This window comes from Rhodamnia argentea, chromosome 6 (assembly GCF_020921035.1).
Source record: "Rhodamnia argentea isolate NSW1041297 chromosome 6, ASM2092103v1, whole genome shotgun sequence".
NCBI classification, from domain to species: Eukaryota; Viridiplantae; Streptophyta; class Magnoliopsida; order Myrtales; family Myrtaceae; genus Rhodamnia; species Rhodamnia argentea.
In genome coordinates this window covers 23,654,136-23,673,102 of record NC_063155.1, presented here as the reverse complement: position 1 = coordinate 23,673,102, position 18,967 = coordinate 23,654,136, and the positions used below count along the sequence as shown (strand labels likewise).

Below are 18,967 nucleotides of genomic sequence, written 5' to 3'. Positions count from 1 at the left end.
TATTCTTTTCTCTTGGAACGAGTACATCGTACGCATGGAATCGTTTTGCGAGTTTTTCTTTGGTGGGTGTTCAGCGAGCGCCATGTTACATCGACCAATGTGTTGAGTCTCGAGCCTTTTCAATTTGCCCGAATGGAATATCCTCAGTACATGCTTGACGATGAGAGACCACCCCCATTCTCACATAGAGGGCTGTTTTTGCTTTTCCTATGGGCTTGGAATGCTCTTTTTCTCATCGGGCAGCCCCAGCCACAGGGATCCACACAGTGCTGAGTCCGGACAAGCAAAAAGCTTATGGGAAGCAGGAATGGAATGGGGGGAAGCAAGCGCAGCATTTCACGGCTCAAAAAGCACAAGAGTACAACACGTAAACCCACATTCGCATGAGCATATAGGATGAACCTGGGTCGTTTCGAACAACAAGAGATAACCTCAGGATGGTAATAATTGAACGACCTGGTAGCACAATTATGGCCTCCTGAAGTGTCTTACCTCTTCTTAAATAGGAGATAGGAATGCGCGAACACAAACTCCATTTAGTAGCCAAGAACTATTCCTTGCAATCATTAATAGCGGAGACTAATGTTGATACTGCCGTTCTACAATGAATGGCATCAAGCAGTTTCGACCTGTGGTTAGAGACCTGAGTGCAAAAAGGTTGGGCCGCAAGGAGGAAAATGCAGTCATTTTGAATTTGATGGAACCTCCAGTCCAAACTATAAGGGATGCGGTTTTGCCTCTTTATGCTTAGCAGTCGACCAACTAAGCCTGTTAAAAAAAAATCGTGATGGACCAGTCAAGTTGGTGAGCTAATGATCATGGAGATCAATCCAGTTCCACCAGTTAAAGTTCATCATGAGGTCGCGGTTGTTCATTCTCCATCAGTTCCAACTTGTGTTGTAGCTCCTGTCATTTTCACAATAAAAGATTATTGCCATAAAACCAACAAAAGCCATAGCACGAGAATTTATGAGGTGCAACCTAACGCATACCTTTAGTTTGTCTTCCAAACAAAGAGCAGGAGTAGATAGTAATGCTACATATCTGCATGCGTACAAGCGTCAGAGAGAAAGAGAGAGAGAGAGATGTGGGTCGGGTTTTGGAAGAGGGGGGGGGAGTGTTGGCTGAGAGAGAGAGAGAGAGATTCTTACTCGCAGCGACTTGGTTCATCTACATCAGTAACCTCATTTGTCAACCCGCATCTTAGTCGTACCTGCAAGCAAAAGGCTCCAGATGTCAGAATCCAAATGCACAAGTTTTTTCTGTAAGAAATGCACTTGGCAACACCAGTCCCTCCTAACAGGCATAACTTGCACCAATTTCGACAGAATTAAACTCGGTTGTCTGAGAAACAAATTATTTGGTAACGAGCGCCAGCTACTCAGATTGCAATTTCAACTTTACCACATGATTATGGGCATCTAATGGAGCTGTTCAAGCCATGATATCAATGATTTCCAACTCATTGTCTTAATGTCCCGAAAGCATTTGCAAAAGAATATAATCAGGCAAATGCTTCAGATGCTAATTCAATAAGAGATTAGAAAGACCACAGAGAACAAACTGTAGCTATTAGAACTCTTCGTAAGAGTGCAAATCAGAACCTTCAAACTTCTATCAGGACCATTCCAGCATCTGTCGCCATTTGAAAAAATCATGATCCGATATGCATCATCAAATTTGTCCCAGTGCCTACATGCAAACAAGAATCAATGAGTGTACTATAACTGATATAAGCAAGTTCGGTGGAATGGATGTCAATCTTCTCAGATTAAAGTCACACCAAAACAGAGGGGAATAATCAACATGGCCAGAAACTTTTAGATTTCAGAAGCTTTAAAAAACGCATCCCTTGGTTATTAACAAAAGAAAGCTGTCACCAGGGTTCGCAACTACAATGAATAATCCATGCTTCACAATTTTGTGATTATTAAATTCATACCCCAGTCGAGTCGTGGAGTGGCCCTCCTCCTGTGAAGCTTGTTTAAAGGGGCAGACTTTGTAAACATACCTGAAACAAAAAGCCAATGACATGAGAAATATACTTGAACTGAATAAGAACAACTTCGACGGAAAACTCCATCTCAAGGCAAATGCCTGAAAGAAAAGGAATATAATCCTTACTTATTTTGTTTGCTCTCAAAACAACGTCCATAGAATGAATAGAACTCCTTATCTTTCCCTGTAACAATATCATCAAGTTCATTTTTGAGAGACCAGTCAATGGGGAAGTTTCTCGAGCTGAGGAAAAAACAACTGTATCATACTCACCAAAATCATATTGCAGCTTATCTGATAACTTTGATATTCTCGACTCTATTTTAGACAACTTGGCACTGGATTCATCATACTCCTTACGTACACGAGCAGCCTCTATAAAATAACAAGGATGGTCTTTTAATACCACTTATCAATTTTTAAGTCTGACATAGGACACTAAGCTTGAAAGTTACCAGATTTGTCCACTGGAGTCTGGAAAAGATTGACAGCCTGGAGAATGCTTCGAACAGTTTGCTGTATCTTCTCCAACCAAGATGGACTAGTCTGAGTGGTTGTATCTGAAATATTCAAGGATTTATTAACCGGTATAACTTGAAGAACAAAATAAGAGTCACCATTAGCTTGCAAGAGGCAAACCTGACAGGTCTAATTCATCATCTGATTGAGACTCATGAGATGAGCTAGGATCATAATGATCTTCCACAGGCACATCCTCGTCTCCATCATCTTCTACATCATCCTCCTCATATCTTTGGTCGTCATCATCAGCTTCAGAAGCATATCCGTCATCTTCTTCATCATGTGCATCTTTTGACGTTTCTTCATGGTTTTCTCCTTCATTATCTTCTGAAAAATGGTCCTTACCTTCCCTCTCAATCTTCTCTCCCGTCCAACGAGAAGCAACAAGCCGGCCCAACTCTTCCTTTGAAAGTGCTTCAGTATCCTCAGATAAATCATTATTCTGCAGAAGCCATGTGAAGAAAATGATGTTTTCATTTAATATATGATTAACAAAAAATGCCAAACCAAGGAACCAAGCAGAAGATCACTGCCACAGATATACTGGCAATGCCAACTCAGCGGAAAATTGAGAACTTTATTCATTTCAATTCAGTGCTTGAGAATATAAAGAACATTCCTGGCTCAGCCGCCCACGACGACTTTGCATATAGGACAGTATTTGCTAAAGAATATCACATAATACAAAAAAAATTTCAATAAACAAAACCTTACTTTCCAGCTAACACAGAATATTATACATCCACAGAATCCATATTAAAACTAGAGTTGGGCCACAGAGGTTATATTTCTTCATACCACAGTATGCCTAATTGTCTATGCAGCACAATTTTGCAAAAGGTCGGTTACCAGAGCCTCCAATCAATCAACAATGATTGAGTAATGGACAACATAAAACTTGGGATATATCACATAAAAATCTGAAGCATGCTTTTTCTTATTAACAGCAACAAAGAAAGGCCCGGCTTCAGCAAGGCAAACAAAAGTATTCTGCTCACTTTACAAATAAGGGAAAGTAGATTGCAAATAAAAAGAGAGATACATCTATATATGTGTATGACAAACATGGCATAAAAACTTTGTACTTGAACACACTTCACTCATTCATACACACCATATTCAAACAGCCATCAAAATAGCAAATGTGAACAGAGTAGGGAAGGGGTTCTTATTCTGGAACTTTGTTTTTGTCATGATTATGAGCATTAATGTGTGTCATGAGAAATCATTAAGGCACAGCAAATATTCTAAAATACATTCATTTTTTTTCCAACAGAATGATGAGAATACATACATATTCACAATACATGCATTGATAGCCACATACAGTAGAACTTAATGACAAAAGGATGTTCCTCTAAACTTCCGGTCAGTGCAACCAAAGACTAAAGAAACATACACTCACTGTCACCCGATCAGAGCGCATTTCATCTTCCGCGGCAATTCCAGGCTCTTTTTGGCTTACTTGGGAAGTAGATTCATCTTTGTCTTCCACTACATGCTGTATAAAACAGACAAAGGACCAAAGTGACAAAACGCTAAATTCATTGAATATTCTCTCGCAGGAAGTATTCATCTACCTGGTCCACACCATTAGCCTGTTGTCCTTGGCTTACTGCATTATCGTCGTTTTCAACCTCTTCCAACGTTTCAAACTCCTCCACATTCTATAGAATGAATGGATGTCAATGATAACAAAGCTTAATGTAAGGGAGGACAATCACTGTTAGCAAAACAAGCAACCAAAAAATTTACAAAAATGCAATCCACAGAGGTCGTTCACAAGTGGCACGTGCACGGTACCAGCAACGATCTAGAATCAAATCTACATATTTCACTAGAATATTATGTAACTCTGGGATTGACTGTACAATGCACTCACAGTGGTGGTAAATACATCTCCTGGAATATCAAGCTACTCCATTGATATCTTGCAAACGCAAGACTAAGAATTGAGTTCGAAGTATGTTGACGAAGCAATGCACTTTGAAATGAAAGTAGCAAGAAAGTCGTAATTGCAATTTCTTAGTGGGACAATTTGCGGGGAAACTGTGCAATCACAAGGGATGTCATTTGAAGAAAGTCCATAATTTTTCCCTTCTCCATTGAGAAGGCTCTTCATTCAACTGTGTAAACCTTGCAAGCTTGTCCGGGTTAATCAATAGTATCCTCAGTCATCTTTCAAGCTTTAATATGCTTAAAAAAACAACCGCGAAAGAAGCTATTCCAGATCTACAACATTTACATGTCAGATTTGAAAAATTTGAATGAAGACGTAACATAGGTATCGCAACAACAAAAACTAAGTCTTTTCTGACAGGGATGTCACAATCAAGAAATCAAAAGTACCAAATACAGTCTACCAAAAATCTGAAATGTAATTTGCAAAACGATTAGATGAACGTCATTTGACCTGATTAGAAGGTGAATCCTCTACTAGCCCAATTTTCTCGTGGTCCGTGCTATCAATGCCTCTTTCCTCAATTTCATCTTTTATTTCGCCTTCCTCTTTCTCCTGTTTAGCTTCCTCCTTGGTATTTGTTTTCTCCTTCTCGGCTTTCTCCTCAGCTTCTTTCTTTTCCTTTTCTTCTTTTTCTTTCCGTTCTTGCTCCTCTGCCTTCTCTATTTGTTCTTTACGCTCTGCATGCGTAATGAGCAAACAAAAACGACATGCACGTATTTTAGTAAGTTCACACTATTACTCCTATAGGCTATAATACATATTTGAATTTCTTTGAACAGCAGAGATAAGTGAAAACATCACAAAGATGAAAAGGTATGCATTAGTGTATTTAGGATGCAACCATATTTCTTGAAGATAGCAAGTTAAATTTGAACTCTGATTGATGCAGGCATCAGAACAGAATCATCAAATGGAATTTTATGAATGCAGGCTAGATCTATGAATAAGTGGTCCATAAAGGATCATGACAAGTTCAGTCCACACCTTTAAGCTGCTGTACAAGCCCTTTCAGTATTTTCTCCTCATTTTTAAGCTTCGTCAGCTCTGCCTCATCCTTTGCAAGACCCAACTTTGCTTGTTCAACTTCCTGTTTACGTAGGGTGACACCGTCTTTGTACGTTGCAATCTTGTTCCTCAACTTATCTCTAGCAACTTTTCCGGCTTCCCAGCATGTATTTGAGCAATTTACCTTGCCATCGTACTCGTCGCTCCCATCACAACAGTCTGCATAGCATGGCAGGTTCAACTTTCAAATAAGAGTCTTTCTCTATAACCAATTCAAGAAAATAAATAAAAAATAACACAATCAACCAAATATGACTTTTTATATGCTAGCAGACCGCAAAATTAGATGAGGATTGTTGTTACTGTACTTGGAGGCAAGTTGGAACAATTATTTTACAACACAGTCTGACTTGAAGAAGGCTGGCTTGTTTAGTCAGAGATGAAATGGCAGAGAGGAACTATGGAATAGAGTGGAATTTCACCTAGTCAGAGATGAAATGGCAGAGAGGAACTATGGCATAGAGTAGAATTTCACCTGACTACTTACCGCAAATACCATCATTCACTCTTGAAGAATAAAGTAACACGGGAATATGTCCTGCATTTCTGCAGTAAAATTTTGCACCTGGGCATGCTGATGTTCCTGAAATCGACAAGGCAATATGGCTTTGGTTATTTTTCTTTATTTTTGAAAACCAAAAGAAGAAGTAACTAACAAAAGCTTCCACAGAAAACTAAAACCAGCACATTAGAAAGGATGCCAGTTCAATAACTTGAGCCAAAAGGAGAAGGAAAAGAAGAAGAAGAAGAAGAAGTAAATGGACTATTGCACAGTTTCATCGATGATCAATAGATAATGAAAAGCATGCCAAGTTCTCGGACACCATCTGTTCTCTAACACGTTACAATTAGTTGCAGGTTAGGTTTTATCCATCATCATACACATAAAGAAGAGCAAATCCTGGTTCGACTGCACAAATGTAGACACAGGTATCACAAGCCAATTGCCAAGAAGCAAAGAAAACTACAATAAAGAGAGAGACACAGATAGAAACATCAGCCCGAAACAAACCTGGTTCGTCGGTTCCGTCGGGGCAATCGCAGAAGTCGTCGTTGAGCTGAGCTCTAGTGAACTTCTTCGATCCGTCCTTGCACTTGATCACATCCGACGACTCGTAATACTTCAAATCTAAGAAACCAGAACGAGCTCAGCGATTCATCAAAGCATGCGCTTAAAAAATAGACAAAGCCGTTGCGCCCAAAACGAAACAAGGGAGGGAGAACCGAAAGCAGTTGACGATCGAAAGGATCCACAGACCTTCAGGAGCAATCCCGACGAACGGATCCCTGGGGAGAGAGGAGGAAGCTGATCCGGCGACGGAGAAAACGCAGATCGACAGCAATGCGAGGAGTGCGCGAGTCTTAGCAGCTTTCATGTTTTTTCAAACGCAATTCTCGGACGACGACGATTTTTCCTCCAACTGAATCAATTGAGAGTCGAAGATGGTAAGAAGAGGAACAGCATCGGAGTCAGAGAGATGGTGGCTCTGTAAGACGGAGAGCGGGGGAGACTCAGAGAGGTTTTGCAAGCAGCGCTTGCTCCATCAAACGACGTAGTTTTTAAGAACGTATGGGACTGAGATTGGGGAATAGCGACGTCGTTTTTATATTGGCTTGAAAAGATAAAAGAAGATAAAATAAGAGCTCCAGATAGAGAGCTTCTTGTGACCGAGGCCTGCGGACTGCCGTAGTAGAAAAAATGGAGGGAACCTCCGTTCTCAGCTGCTCCACTTCCTCAGCAGCTCTCTACTCAAGAACCCACTCCCTCGAGTCGGGTCCCGGCTCTCGGTCTTCGTCTCCACTTCACACAAAGTCTCAACCTTTTTACTTATCCCTCGTGTTGGGCGCTCAACAAGAACGGCCTTTGGCGGTGCTCTGCTCGCGAGCCTCTCTCCGGACCTCCGTTTTGGCGGTGGAGGAGGCGGTGGAGAGATCGAGGGGCTCGATTGCACTGGCAAGAGAAATATTTCCCAAGATCGATAAGAGCGGCCGGTTTTGCAGCCCCAGAGCCGCCCGTGAGCTCGCTTTGTATGCTCCCTCCCTCTCTCTGTTTTTGTTTTTCTTTTTGAGTGAAATTTGTTCAGTTCTTGTTTTATCGTATCCTGTGTTCTGGATGAAATTGAAGAACCTTGTGCGGAATGATTGTTCGAGGTCTTGTTAGAGCTTCAGTGATTTTTCGTTTGGAATTACATGTACATTACTGCTAGGAACTTAATGAGTTATGTAAGGGAATGGTGGTGGTGGTAGCAGCAACGAAGGAGTTTGTCTTTGTTGTGGTGATTTTGGTTTTGATCACGATATGAACACAGGTGTTGGTATTTCGCAAGTCCAATGCCCTGGGACTCGCGATTTGACAAAAGTTTTAGTCTCAGTTATTCAATTCTATTATATAATTGGATTTGGGAGCATAGTAGAGCTATTTCTTGCACTTCAAGTTTGAATGAACGGTGGAGGTGGAATTGGAGATATCAAGAGGCCAGAATTGGATTCACGAGATTGGATACTTAAGAACTTTCTTTTGCTCGTTTCTTACAAAACTTAAACCAAATGTGTGAGACTTGCTGCAGCCAGTTTTACATCCATCATTAAAATGTAAGTATACTCAAGGTCTAACACTTCTACTCTTTTGCTTTTCTGGAAAGTAAAACTGATGACACACAATTAATGACAGTATTATCTCTAACTCTCAGTGCTAGTTAGTTCTCATCCACTATCCCTTTCTTTAAGACGCTTTTTGTTTGACACTAGCAGTTTCTGTTGGATGATGATACTGTTGTATATTGTTTGAGCCTAACTTTGCTGGTATGCTGCACAGATCAATTGCCTATGCTGCTTGTTTAGAAGGGTCTGACCCTGTTCGGCTTTTTGAGAAGCGAATGAATATGAGAAGAGGTAATAATGCCTTCTCTTCTCAAGACAGTCAATCTTTTCAGCATGACTGATCTTGTAGTTTGTTAGAACTGTGTACAATATACATGGCTTTCCAATGTCGTTCTCTTTCTCCATGTAAGGAGATGATCATCTTACTTTCCTGTGCAAACACGCATGCAGAGCCTGGTTATGAATTTGACAAGGCATCATTGCTGGAATACAACCACATGAGCTTTGGAGGGCCACCTGTCACAACCGATACAGCAGAAGAAGCTGATGAGCGTATGCAGATTGATGAAAAGGAGAGCGCAATTGGTATGAAGAGATTTATAACTGCTGATTGCTTCTCCCATTCTCCTTGCCCTTCATCATCCATCATTCAAGCTGTGTAGATTCATGTCTTCTTTATTCCTGTAGAAGCTGAAGTCTTGTCTGCCCCACCAAAGATGGTGTACAGCAAATTGATACTGCGGTAAAGTGATCAGCAACTCTCAAATTTTATGCACATTGTCATCGTGAATCTGTGTCACATTTGTAATTACACGTTATTAAGTTTGCTTGTGCTGCAGTTTTACAAGGAAGCTATTGGTTGCAGTGATGGATCAGTGGGATAGTCATGTGCTTGTCATTGACAAAGTTGCACCTGAAAATTGGAAGGTCGTCCTTTTTATAGCTCCTTGTATGAGATTTGTCATTTTCAATGTTTGCTATCGGTATATCTTTCTTAAGAACGTTGTTGACTAGTTTTTCTTGGGCACTGTGTGCTTTGTTGCACTCTTGCACTTATGATAAAACTATTACTTGAGATCTAGTAAGTAGCAACTCACCCTGTTAAGCTATAGATTGCCATTAGTCTTGGGTCTGTGAGTTAGCTTTGCATTCACAACACATGTTTTTGACTTGGAGAGGGGTTTGAAAAGGCTTTTCTATGGAGAAGCAGATTTCCATGACCTTTTGATCTTACGTCTTAATACATCTCTTCTTCCAATTCTAAGTTCATGATACTCGATTTAGATATGACATGGAAAGATTTCTTATTTAACAATTGGCTGAACATTTTCGGAGGAACATAGCTGAAGCAGATGATTGATACCATGAAGTTTTCAAAATTATTACATCAAATGGCAGTTTAATTCTCATGTTCTTGATGTGTTCTCATGAGATGCTTATAGTATTTCCAGTTTTTTGGCTTCCGTATGAACTGTGCTTTACTGAAGTTAATATTAATTCCTTTTCTTTTCTTTTAGTAGGCAGATTTATTTCCATTTGCGTATATAGAGTCCTCCTTGAGTTTATGTACTTCTGGCGCATTCCCTTTATTCAAATTAGATTCCCTCCTCCTTTCTTTGTAGAATAACTCATTAGCAAACTTAGCAATAAAAAGTTTGCTGAAAGATAATGAAATCTCCTATGTCTTTCCCTCTAATTTTCATCTTCTGCACCTAAGCAATGTAATAAGCCTTTAGACCCTTCTACATAGCACACTTAGAATGTACTAGAACGTCCATAGTAGCATTATCTTTACAATCCAGCTCATTCTCGGTTCGTCTTAAGTCAGTAGAACGTCCATAGTAGCATTCTTGCAAGCTGTTCTAACAGATGTGTCCAAATAATAAATTCGCTTATGGTTTAAATTCTTCACCTTTTGGGGCACTATACTGATAACTCTGGCCCCACCAGTTGACGATATTTCCTTCGGTGGATGCCATGTTTAGTTTGTCATGTTTTTTTTACAATGTGAAACATTTGGATCATGTCTATGTAAGGCCCTAATAATGTCGGTGCCACTTCTTTTGTTTATATCTAGAATTTGAATCACCTGTTTTGCCTTCTGCCAACTCCCAATGACAGTTGTTTTGCCTGTTTAAATGATACAGATTGCCCCTGCAGGCAGAATCTTAGAGCTTTGTATTCTCCATCTCGCGATGTCTGAGATAACAGTTCTTGGAACTCGTCATCAGATTGTCATCAATGAGGTAAGTTTATTCTGTGTATGTTGGGTTCCTACTCTCTGGCTACGTTGCAGACGACTAATCAGTGGTTCCATTGTGACTTCTGAAGGCTGTGGATCTAGCAAAACGGTTCTGCGATGGGGCGGCACCGCGCATAATAAATGGATGCCTTCGGAGCTTCATCGAGGATCTCGAAGCAACTCATTCACCTATGGCGTCAGAAGTCAAGGAACAGATCGCCGTCGGTGCATGAGGATGATACCTCCCAGTTCGTTCCCCATCGGAAGTCACCCATGGCCAAGAGGTAGTGTCAAGTAACCTTATCTTTACTAAAGCAGACCATTCTTGTGCTGGAATCCATGCTTCAGGCATTAGCAAGGAAGGTTGCTCTGATGTGGCAGTGAAACGAAACCCACAGATTCGATGATGACTGGATGGTGGATTAAATTTCATGTACGAACTTGTGGTGACTAAATCATCTTGAACTGATCATGTTGGATTTCTCATTGGATGCCATTTCCTTTGAGAAGCAATGGCAGATGCTGCTAAGAGAAAACTAATAGTCTACGATCGTCAAAAGCGTTCACGAGTCTCCGAGATTTTATGGGGCGCCATGTAAGTGGTCCCTTAGAAATTCGACTGTTGTGGCTTGTGATACTTGCTCCGGATGTTTTGGACGTCGCCACATCGTTTTCGTGTTTGACGATCATGCATATATACCTGTAATTCTCCTTTGAACGCAAGCTGAGAGACTAAGAATATGCTCATCTACTTGCCGGGTGGTTTCTCTTTTGTAAACATGGGTGTAGTGTCGTGTTAATTGCGACTTGCTCCGTTAGTGGGTACTGTTAAAACTTGGTACGTGTCAAGTCAAAATTATGTAGTTACAACATAAAATTATTTGTTAACCTCAAATGGAATCTCAATGGTCGGACTCTCTTTTGGGTAAATCGCGATCGAAGCACCCAAAAAAATACCAATTCCCATCCTTCACAATTGAGAACGCAATTCTCCTCACTTAAGCTGCACACTACTTCTGTTAGTCATTTTGGCATGAATCCAGAACATCTTGCCCTTATTTAGAAAAAAATGTGCTGAATTGCTCACGCAGGTCTCATAGAATCCTCTGATTCCAATGAGTTTGTGAAGCTTTTATGTCAACAAACGAGCAAAGTAGATTTATATGAACCTTAAAGGATTGGTAAAAAGCAGTTCCTGAGCAAGATCAGACTATGTTTCTCACAATGACTCTGGATAAGGTCATCCAATTTATTCATCTGTTCTTCATTGGCCAACGCAAATGATGAAATAATGCTGCTCCATTAATTATGAAATAGTCTTGAAGCTTTTTGATACGAAGCTCAAAACTTCAAAGGAGAAGTCCGCGATTCAAACGCGATTGGCATCTCGAATGACAACCCACAATTTTCAGTCAGCTGAAAAATTGGAAACAAAAGGGTTGCCTTCACCTGTTTTCGTTTGGACTCACTTACCCGATGATCACCAGACAAATTATGAAATAGTCTTGAAGCTTCTTGATCCGAAGCTCAAAACTTCAAAGGAGAAGTCCACGATTCAAACGCGATTGGCATCTCGAATGACAACCCACAATTTCCAGTCAGCCGAAAAATTGGAAACTTTTCGTTTGGACTCGCTTACCAGATGACCACCAGACAAATTTTCATACCTACTTCCATTTTCAAACGAAAATGAAAACAGGAGTTGAAATTTTCACAGTAACCAATCAGCCCTTTATCTTTGCTTCTCTTTCCATGGATAATGTAGTCGACCTTCTCGGGCTCAACAATACACCAGGAGGAAGATTCCCCTACGTACGTTCTGACCAACGACCCGGAGCCACAAGAACACCAGGTATGAAACTCAACGTTGGCATCGGAAAGCTTTAGAGAAGTAATGCGCAACATCAATAGAAAAACTTGTTTCTTCAAGGGCCGACTTAGGCGTTTTATTAGAAGGGCAAAAAAAAAAAAAAAATCATGTATCAAGGCGATCAACCACTGCAATAAAGCTTGAAGCAGTTCTCATTCAAACAGGAGGTCCCCAAGTATTTGAGAGCTGAAAAGTACTCCACAAGTGACCCAAGTAGGTAGGAAACAGACAGCAGTGACGAACCAAACAACTAAAAGGAGGGGAAAAAGAAGCAAAAAGGAAGATAAAAAGAGAAAATGCTATAAAAGAAAAGGCATATAAACTAAAAGCCAGTTGAAAACCCCAACCCAAACTCCTAGAAAACAAAAACCAAAAAAGTTAGGTGCTGAAGTGCTAAAAGAAAAGCCCTCTAACATCGACTAATAGGCACTCAGTTCCAGAAAACTAGCCAGCATCAACAGCTTCTTCATCAATGAAAGGATGCCTTTCCCATCCCAACAAGCATTATTATGATTCTCTAAACCAAAGGCCAATCCAGCTGCTTGAGCTTGAAAGAAAACTGCCCAGCCTGTTTCAGTTCACTAGATAATTCTGCCAGTAATAGCAGGTAAAACACTACCACCCCACCCCTTATGCACACGCGCAGCTTCAATTAGAGCACTAATTTGCCACCCCGTTTGATAGGGCCTTCTTCTCAGGAGCAACAGATTTCACTATTTTTGCATCATCAGCCTTTTTCTCAGTCACTCCATCATCAGAAAGCTTCATATCCCCATTAGCCTGAGCTACGGAAGTTTCCTTGACAAATTCTGACGCAACTTCAACTGACTTCTGTGGTTTTAGTTCCCCATTAGACATCTCTTTGTTATCACTCGTCGGCTTTCCTTCCCATACCTTCAATAACAAAATAAAGAAAAAAACTCAACACATCGTAGATGAAAATCACCTCAAATAGCTTTCACCTAAAGCAGAAGTGGACAGGCAAAGAAAGCACATGAAAGGAAAGACATAGAAGGCAACTGAAAGTAAGTCTTGCCTGCTTTTGAAATTGCAGCTGCCTTGCCTTTTTCTCCTGAATTGCTTTCTGACGATTTTCATAAAACTCAAAATCATCAAAGAGGCAGGTTTTGACAGGATGCTCTTTGAATATCTTTATCATCTTAAGACCCTGCAGTAACTTCACCTGCAGAAGTACAGCCTTGTAGTTACCAAAGGGAAAGGATTTAAAAAGAAAGAAATCAAAGAAAGGAACAAAAAAATACCTCCTGTGTATCCCTACTGTTAGTCACAGGTTTGTTCTCGTTGTTTTCAAGAGTAATATGCTTCAACAAGCTATTAGGCACATCCTTAACAATGTGCCACTTGACAGGGAAACAGCCATTCCACTTGTCTTGTTGCCAGTATTCAACACTCTTGTGGAAATCAACTGGGCCAAGCATTTCCGCAAGACCAACAAATTGTCCACTGGTATTGACCTACACAATAAACGGCATAAGTATAATCATTCGCACATTCTGGCCCAAAGTAAAATCGGTGCAATTGTCCCGATATCTTACCGAGAAGAAAAGGAAAACAGGGCAGCTGCCAGGTTTCTCCTGAGCCTCCCGATACGCAGCATCAAGTTTCTTGTTACCATTTGGCGTGCTGGCCCAAACATTATATTTTATACTTTTATGGACATCATCCTCACTGTAAGACTTGATGATGAAGAACTTAGCATCCTCATAATCTTCAGGAAAATTGACGTTGTTATACTGCTCACGGTCTGGAATCACACTCGCCTTATTCTTCTCCTCCTCATTTGTTCCATTGGAGGGAAAAGTCTGCCCCTTAACTGCCAAAATAGGTGTAAAGCCCTTTTGGTTCTTGGATCCCTTTGCTCTGGGGCCCCTGTTCAGCTCGTTCAAACCATCCACACTCTCATTAGCATACCCATAGTAGCCATTGCCATGTCCCCTGTTTTTGTACTTGTTGTCAACAGCCAGCCAGCCACGCCCATTTGTTCTTGAATCATAGTTACTTGACCCAAATCCCATGCCAGATCTAATTGTGCTTCCATACTGACTGTATAATTTGTTAGGGTACATCCTGTTCATGTATCCGCTAGATACCCCCATGCCAGATAAAGGTCTTGTGTGGTGCAGACCCTGTGGATCAAAAGGACAGTTGAACAATAAATGTCACACCATTTCAGATTATTAAAACTAGAACAACCATCAAGGGAGTGTGATGCACCCAAACTTGCACATTAAGGCAACTAGACAATCAAAGTTTTATTGTGTTTATCTACTTAAAAGACTCATATCCTAGTGGGCTGTTCAGTTGGTGGAACAGGAACAAAGAAATAGTCACGTACCATGAAATTAGAATTAGGACGGAAGTGCTGATTCCTCGAATGACCGTTGTTGGCACTTGGGAATGAATTAGTCACTCCACTAGTAGACAACGGTGCAAGCTGCCCATCGGGGAATACCGTACCATCGGCCCATGGGAGGGGGGAATGAAACCCATCAAATCCAAGTCTAGGATCCTGGTTCCCGGAAGCCATACCACCAGGTAAAGAACCCCTTCCAAGTGAACCATTCGAATTATAAGATGAGTTTTGATTTGACGTTTTCGAAGAAGCTGACCTGTTGTTTCCCTTCCCCACTGCATTGGTTGCAGTATTGGAGTTTCCATTCACAGTTTCAACAGGTAAAGGCTTTTGGTCAGAAGCAGCAGAAGTCGAAAGTTCTGCTGATGGAGCAGCTGGACTTGGAGTGAAAGGTGCACTAGTTGGAGTCATGGTAGACTGGAAATAGGGGGATGGATAGTGGTACTGCTGAGTTCCATAAAGTTGATCATTTCCAGGAACAGGTGAAGTGGCAGGTGAATACGGACCATATGGTGCAAACCCATAACCATGATACACAAGAGACCCATTGTCCCCATAAAATCCCTGAAAATATTGAGCAACGACGAAAAAAGAACTGATAAGAAACATAAGACAGCCAGAGACACTCGAGCAATAAAACAATACTTTTAAGAAAAAAGAGTCCCAATTGAACATTTGACGCTTACAGAGGCCATGTCCACTCCTCCCTCCGCGTTCGCATATCTTGAAAAATTGTCCCACTCGCTACCAGTCCCGTCATAACCTAACAGGATAAAAAAAACCATCATCAATACTCTGTTCTCATGGCACTCACAGGTACCAACCCCCACAACTGCAAAGAGATAACTGATAACCCAAACCTTACCTCCATAATAATAGGGATAGCTATTGGGGACAAAGCACACAGTTGGCTCTGTCACAGATGCATCATATGACTGGATCTGGCCATTCGCAGCATTGACACCATCCACAGATCCATTTTGATTTGAAGACTGCATAAAGAATCGATGAAGCCCATCTAGTCAATGGCTGATAAACAACCTCCTCGTGTCTAAAATACTCAGAAACTTGATGCTGACACCATTTCTTGGTAATTGTTAAGAACGAGACAGTACATGTAAACCACAAAATTGGTGAGGTGCAAATTACCTTTTTGGTCACTTCAGGCATCTCAAGAGTCTTGTTCTGAGCTTCCAAGGTCAATTTCTGTATCAAGTCTGCAGCTTCTGTTTGTAAACAACGTTAAGAAAACAGATAATTCCGTTGGCATGAAGTATAAACAATCAACTTGCATAGGGTACTGTAAGCAAAACACGGTTAACTTCAATTTTGTAAGTTACGGGCAAAGAGCTTTTCAAACAAGTGTAGAGCGAACGTACAAGAAACAACAAAACCATGAAAACCCCACCAAACTCTTTCATCATCCCAAAACAAAAACATTTCAATCGCATAAAGAACCAACACAAAACCCCACGGCAGAAACTATGGAGCAAGCCAAAATCACGGCACCCAGAGAAAAGTCCAAAAACTCCTAGATCAATCTTCGTCGCCAGCACATCGCACATCCTAAACAGGAGAAGCACCTACAAATCACGCACGAAAAACAACGATTGTAACAACAAACAGAACCGCAAGCTGCTACTCGGATCTATCGAAACCAAGCAACCAGAACCAAATCCAAACAGAACAAACGAATCCCCGAGCAACCCCGCGCAAACAAAAAGGAAAAAAAAAACCGATTGAAGAAGGAAAAGGATACGATCAGCGGAGGGAGCGACGGCAGCCATGGCTCGATCGGCGACTTGAAAAAACCCGGCGGTCGGATAGATCTCCAAAGGGGAGGCGGCGATACTGATAGGGAGGCGACCACAAAACCCTACGAGCAGTACAATTTGTAGTACGGACAGGGTTTTAGAGGGAGGGAGGGGGGGAGAGAGAGAAGCGAACAGCGAAGAACCAAAAAACCCTAACGAGGAGAGAGAGAGAGAGAGAGAGAGAGAGAGATTGGAGGGAGGGAGGGAAAAGGGACAACGGGTCTCGCAGCCGCCTAGGGTTATGGGAGTGAGCGTGCGCGTGAAGAAGGGGAAAACTCTCTCTCGCTCGACTCGTGATTCAAATAGCACCACGGCACTCGATTGGGTGCCCCCCTCGCCCTCCTTCTCTCTCTCACCCGCGGGTGTCGCCTGGATCGCCCACGTGGCGGTTTCCCTATGGTGGAGGCAGCGTCACTAGATGGAATAGAACGGGGCGGGTCGCGGAGATGCTCGTGACCGGCAGGTGATGTTTTTGACCTTTTTGGCCTTTTATGTCTGTTTTCGAAGGAGGGGGAAAATATATATATATATCTATTTTCAGGTTATCAGTGGGACACGCATGGGGGGCTTGTCTAGAAGGAAAAGGGCCTCAACTAAATGGAGAAGATATCGCCACGTATAAACCACCCAAATACGACCAAAAAAAAAAAAACCATCCCAAAAAAATAATATTTTTTTAAATTTTCTTTTTCCTTCGAATTTCCCCACGTTTGTTTTCAATTTCTTTTTGAGTAAACACCAATATAGGGATACAAGCCCAAAATGGAATATTCTAATGATCGTTGTACTCATCAAATCACAAATCATAAGTTTGTTGATTTACTTTTGAATTTTATTTAAAAGATGAGCTTAGTAAGCTTTCGTTGTACGACAGTGAAAGCGAGCACGACCTTCTTGAGCACTTAATCGAGTGAACTTCAGCTTGAAAAATCAAGCTTGCGCCCGCTTGGGTCAACTCCTGCTATAGCATCGAATGTCGATTCGATCAAATTGAGATTGAATAGTATGCAACTCCATTCCACTCAGTCACACCTCTCTATCCGTATCTATCTCCTTTCCCATCCACCTACGCTCCTCTTGCTTCTCTCTATCCCTTGTTTTCTCCCCCTCTATTTTTGATTTCTGATACGCATGCATGGGCATGGCTACATGAATTTGGTTGTTCACACGGTCGATAATTCGTACTTATGCATCAAAGTTCGAAGTGACGAATTCATATCAATCCAGGCCATCATAAAACTTAACGACTTCATTGAAAATGTGTAAAAAAAAAAAACATTCTAGTTCATGCCTACCTATCCTGGTCATTTTCGAATTTTTCAAGAATTCACTTTCACAAGCATGTTAAAATGACAAATTGTATCTGATTCGGGTACATTGGGCTTATTAAATAACGGGCCTACTCGGCATAGTACTCTTTCTGGAAGCTAAGGGCATTGCGTACCCACAAGGCATTTCCTGCATTTTGACCCAAAAGGAGAAGAAAGGAAAATCTTACATTGCCTCCGATTCTCCCCACAGCGTAGATTGCCTTTTTTGCGGGGTATGCCTCTCCAGATTTAATGCGAGCTTGATTCATAAAGTGCGATGAATTGGTCATGCTCCTTATGATTTGGTCTCGACTCAAAAGAGTGTAGCTTTTCTCCAAAAGAACGAACCGCAAGCTCCCTTGGTTTCCTTTTTCTGGGTTCATACCACGATTAAGCTTCTTGATTCTGACACTTACCGAGATTGACCCTGTTCTCGGAAGCGATATTTGCCCAGCATACCTACAATCTTGCATTCGGGTCCCGGACGATCCGCAAACATGGCAGCAATAAAAGCAGAAATGCTATATCCATTAGGCAATTCCTATCATGTCTCTCCCTCGTCAGGTTATGCCGTTTCATCTGTAACTCGACAAGCTCGCGATCCTTTCGAAGAAAACCCAGTTAGACCGTAATCTCAATAAGAAATGGCTTTCAGCCACCCAGAAAGAAATCCTCTTTAAAGTGTGTTTCTCAGGAGTTAAGAGTGGAATGCCCAAGCAAGATCACACACATTGAGTGAGATACCGAGGATTGCCTGTGACTCCTGATGAGAGACCATATTGGGCAAGCATTTATTTGGCAATTTCTGGAAGCTATGTCACAGAATAAGCCTTCTCTGATCCGGCATAACCCTGGTCGGCCAAATTATCTGCATAACGACCTCCAGACAAAACTCACAACTAGGAAACGCTAAAGAAAGAGAACCACAAGGTCTAACATAGCACGCACTGTGTGCTGGGAAATCTATATCTGTTAGAATCCTCCCGCATACAAACAGGCATGCAGCTAAGGGATGTTCACCGAAACACATGACCATGGACAATGGACACAACACAACAACTATCCAGGTTTTACATAAGTTCAGCCAAATCCAAATCTACAGCTTCCCCGGCCAACTTCATTACGAAGAACAAAAGACGCACAATTAGGGGGAGAAAAAAAGAAAATGCTGGATAATTATAGAAGACAAATTATAAGATATGGAGTAC

The 18,967-nt window shown here is 41.4% G+C and overlaps 3 protein-coding genes across 6 annotated transcripts; 1 reads left to right on the top strand and 2 right to left on the bottom strand.

Moving 5' to 3' along the window:
• Positions 1-590: 590 nt before the first annotated feature.
• On the bottom strand, positions 591-7,064 carry LOC115753251 (glucosidase 2 subunit beta). Of its 4 annotated transcripts, none has more exons than XM_030691785.2 (16): positions 6,807-7,064; positions 6,561-6,677; positions 6,036-6,131; positions 5,468-5,707; positions 4,934-5,160; positions 4,101-4,187; positions 3,920-4,021; positions 2,638-2,962; positions 2,454-2,558; positions 2,272-2,373; positions 2,125-2,182; positions 1,943-2,011; positions 1,605-1,692; positions 1,152-1,213; positions 993-1,044; positions 591-906 (listed from the first exon to the last, which is right to left on the bottom strand). In XM_030691785.2, exons 1-16 carry the CDS (start codon positions 6,922-6,924, stop codon positions 844-846), a joined length of 1,911 nt encoding a protein of 636 aa, XP_030547645.1. In that variant the 5' UTR covers positions 6,925-7,064; the 3' UTR covers positions 591-843. The 4 variants fall into 4 exon arrangements, with proteins under 4 accessions (XP_030547645.1, XP_030547646.1, XP_030547647.1 ...); XM_030691786.2 differs by having other exon boundaries at positions 3,932-4,021; positions 6,807-7,063; XM_030691787.2 differs by lacking the exon at positions 4,101-4,187.
• A 119-nt stretch (positions 7,065-7,183) lies between these two features.
• Positions 7,184-10,877, top strand: LOC115753247. Its single transcript, XM_048281532.1, has 7 exons — positions 7,184-7,576; positions 8,364-8,440; positions 8,600-8,734; positions 8,837-8,891; positions 8,989-9,076; positions 10,297-10,395; positions 10,481-10,877. The coding sequence occupies exons 1-7, from the start codon at positions 7,248-7,250 to the stop codon at positions 10,622-10,624; spliced, it is 927 nt and encodes a 308-aa protein (XP_048137489.1). The 5' UTR covers positions 7,184-7,247; the 3' UTR covers positions 10,625-10,877.
• Positions 10,878-12,390: 1,513 nt separating this feature from the next.
• Positions 12,391-16,724, bottom strand: LOC115753239 (YTH domain-containing protein ECT4-like). The gene is made up of 9 exons (XM_030691772.2): positions 16,395-16,724; positions 15,785-15,861; positions 15,501-15,627; positions 15,322-15,398; positions 14,618-15,199; positions 13,818-14,408; positions 13,524-13,736; positions 13,298-13,444; positions 12,391-13,155 (listed from the first exon to the last, which is right to left on the bottom strand). Exons 1-9 carry the CDS (start codon positions 16,420-16,422, stop codon positions 12,922-12,924), a joined length of 2,076 nt encoding a protein of 691 aa, XP_030547632.1. The 5' UTR covers positions 16,423-16,724; the 3' UTR covers positions 12,391-12,921.
• Between the last annotated feature and the right edge of the window lie 2,243 nt (positions 16,725-18,967).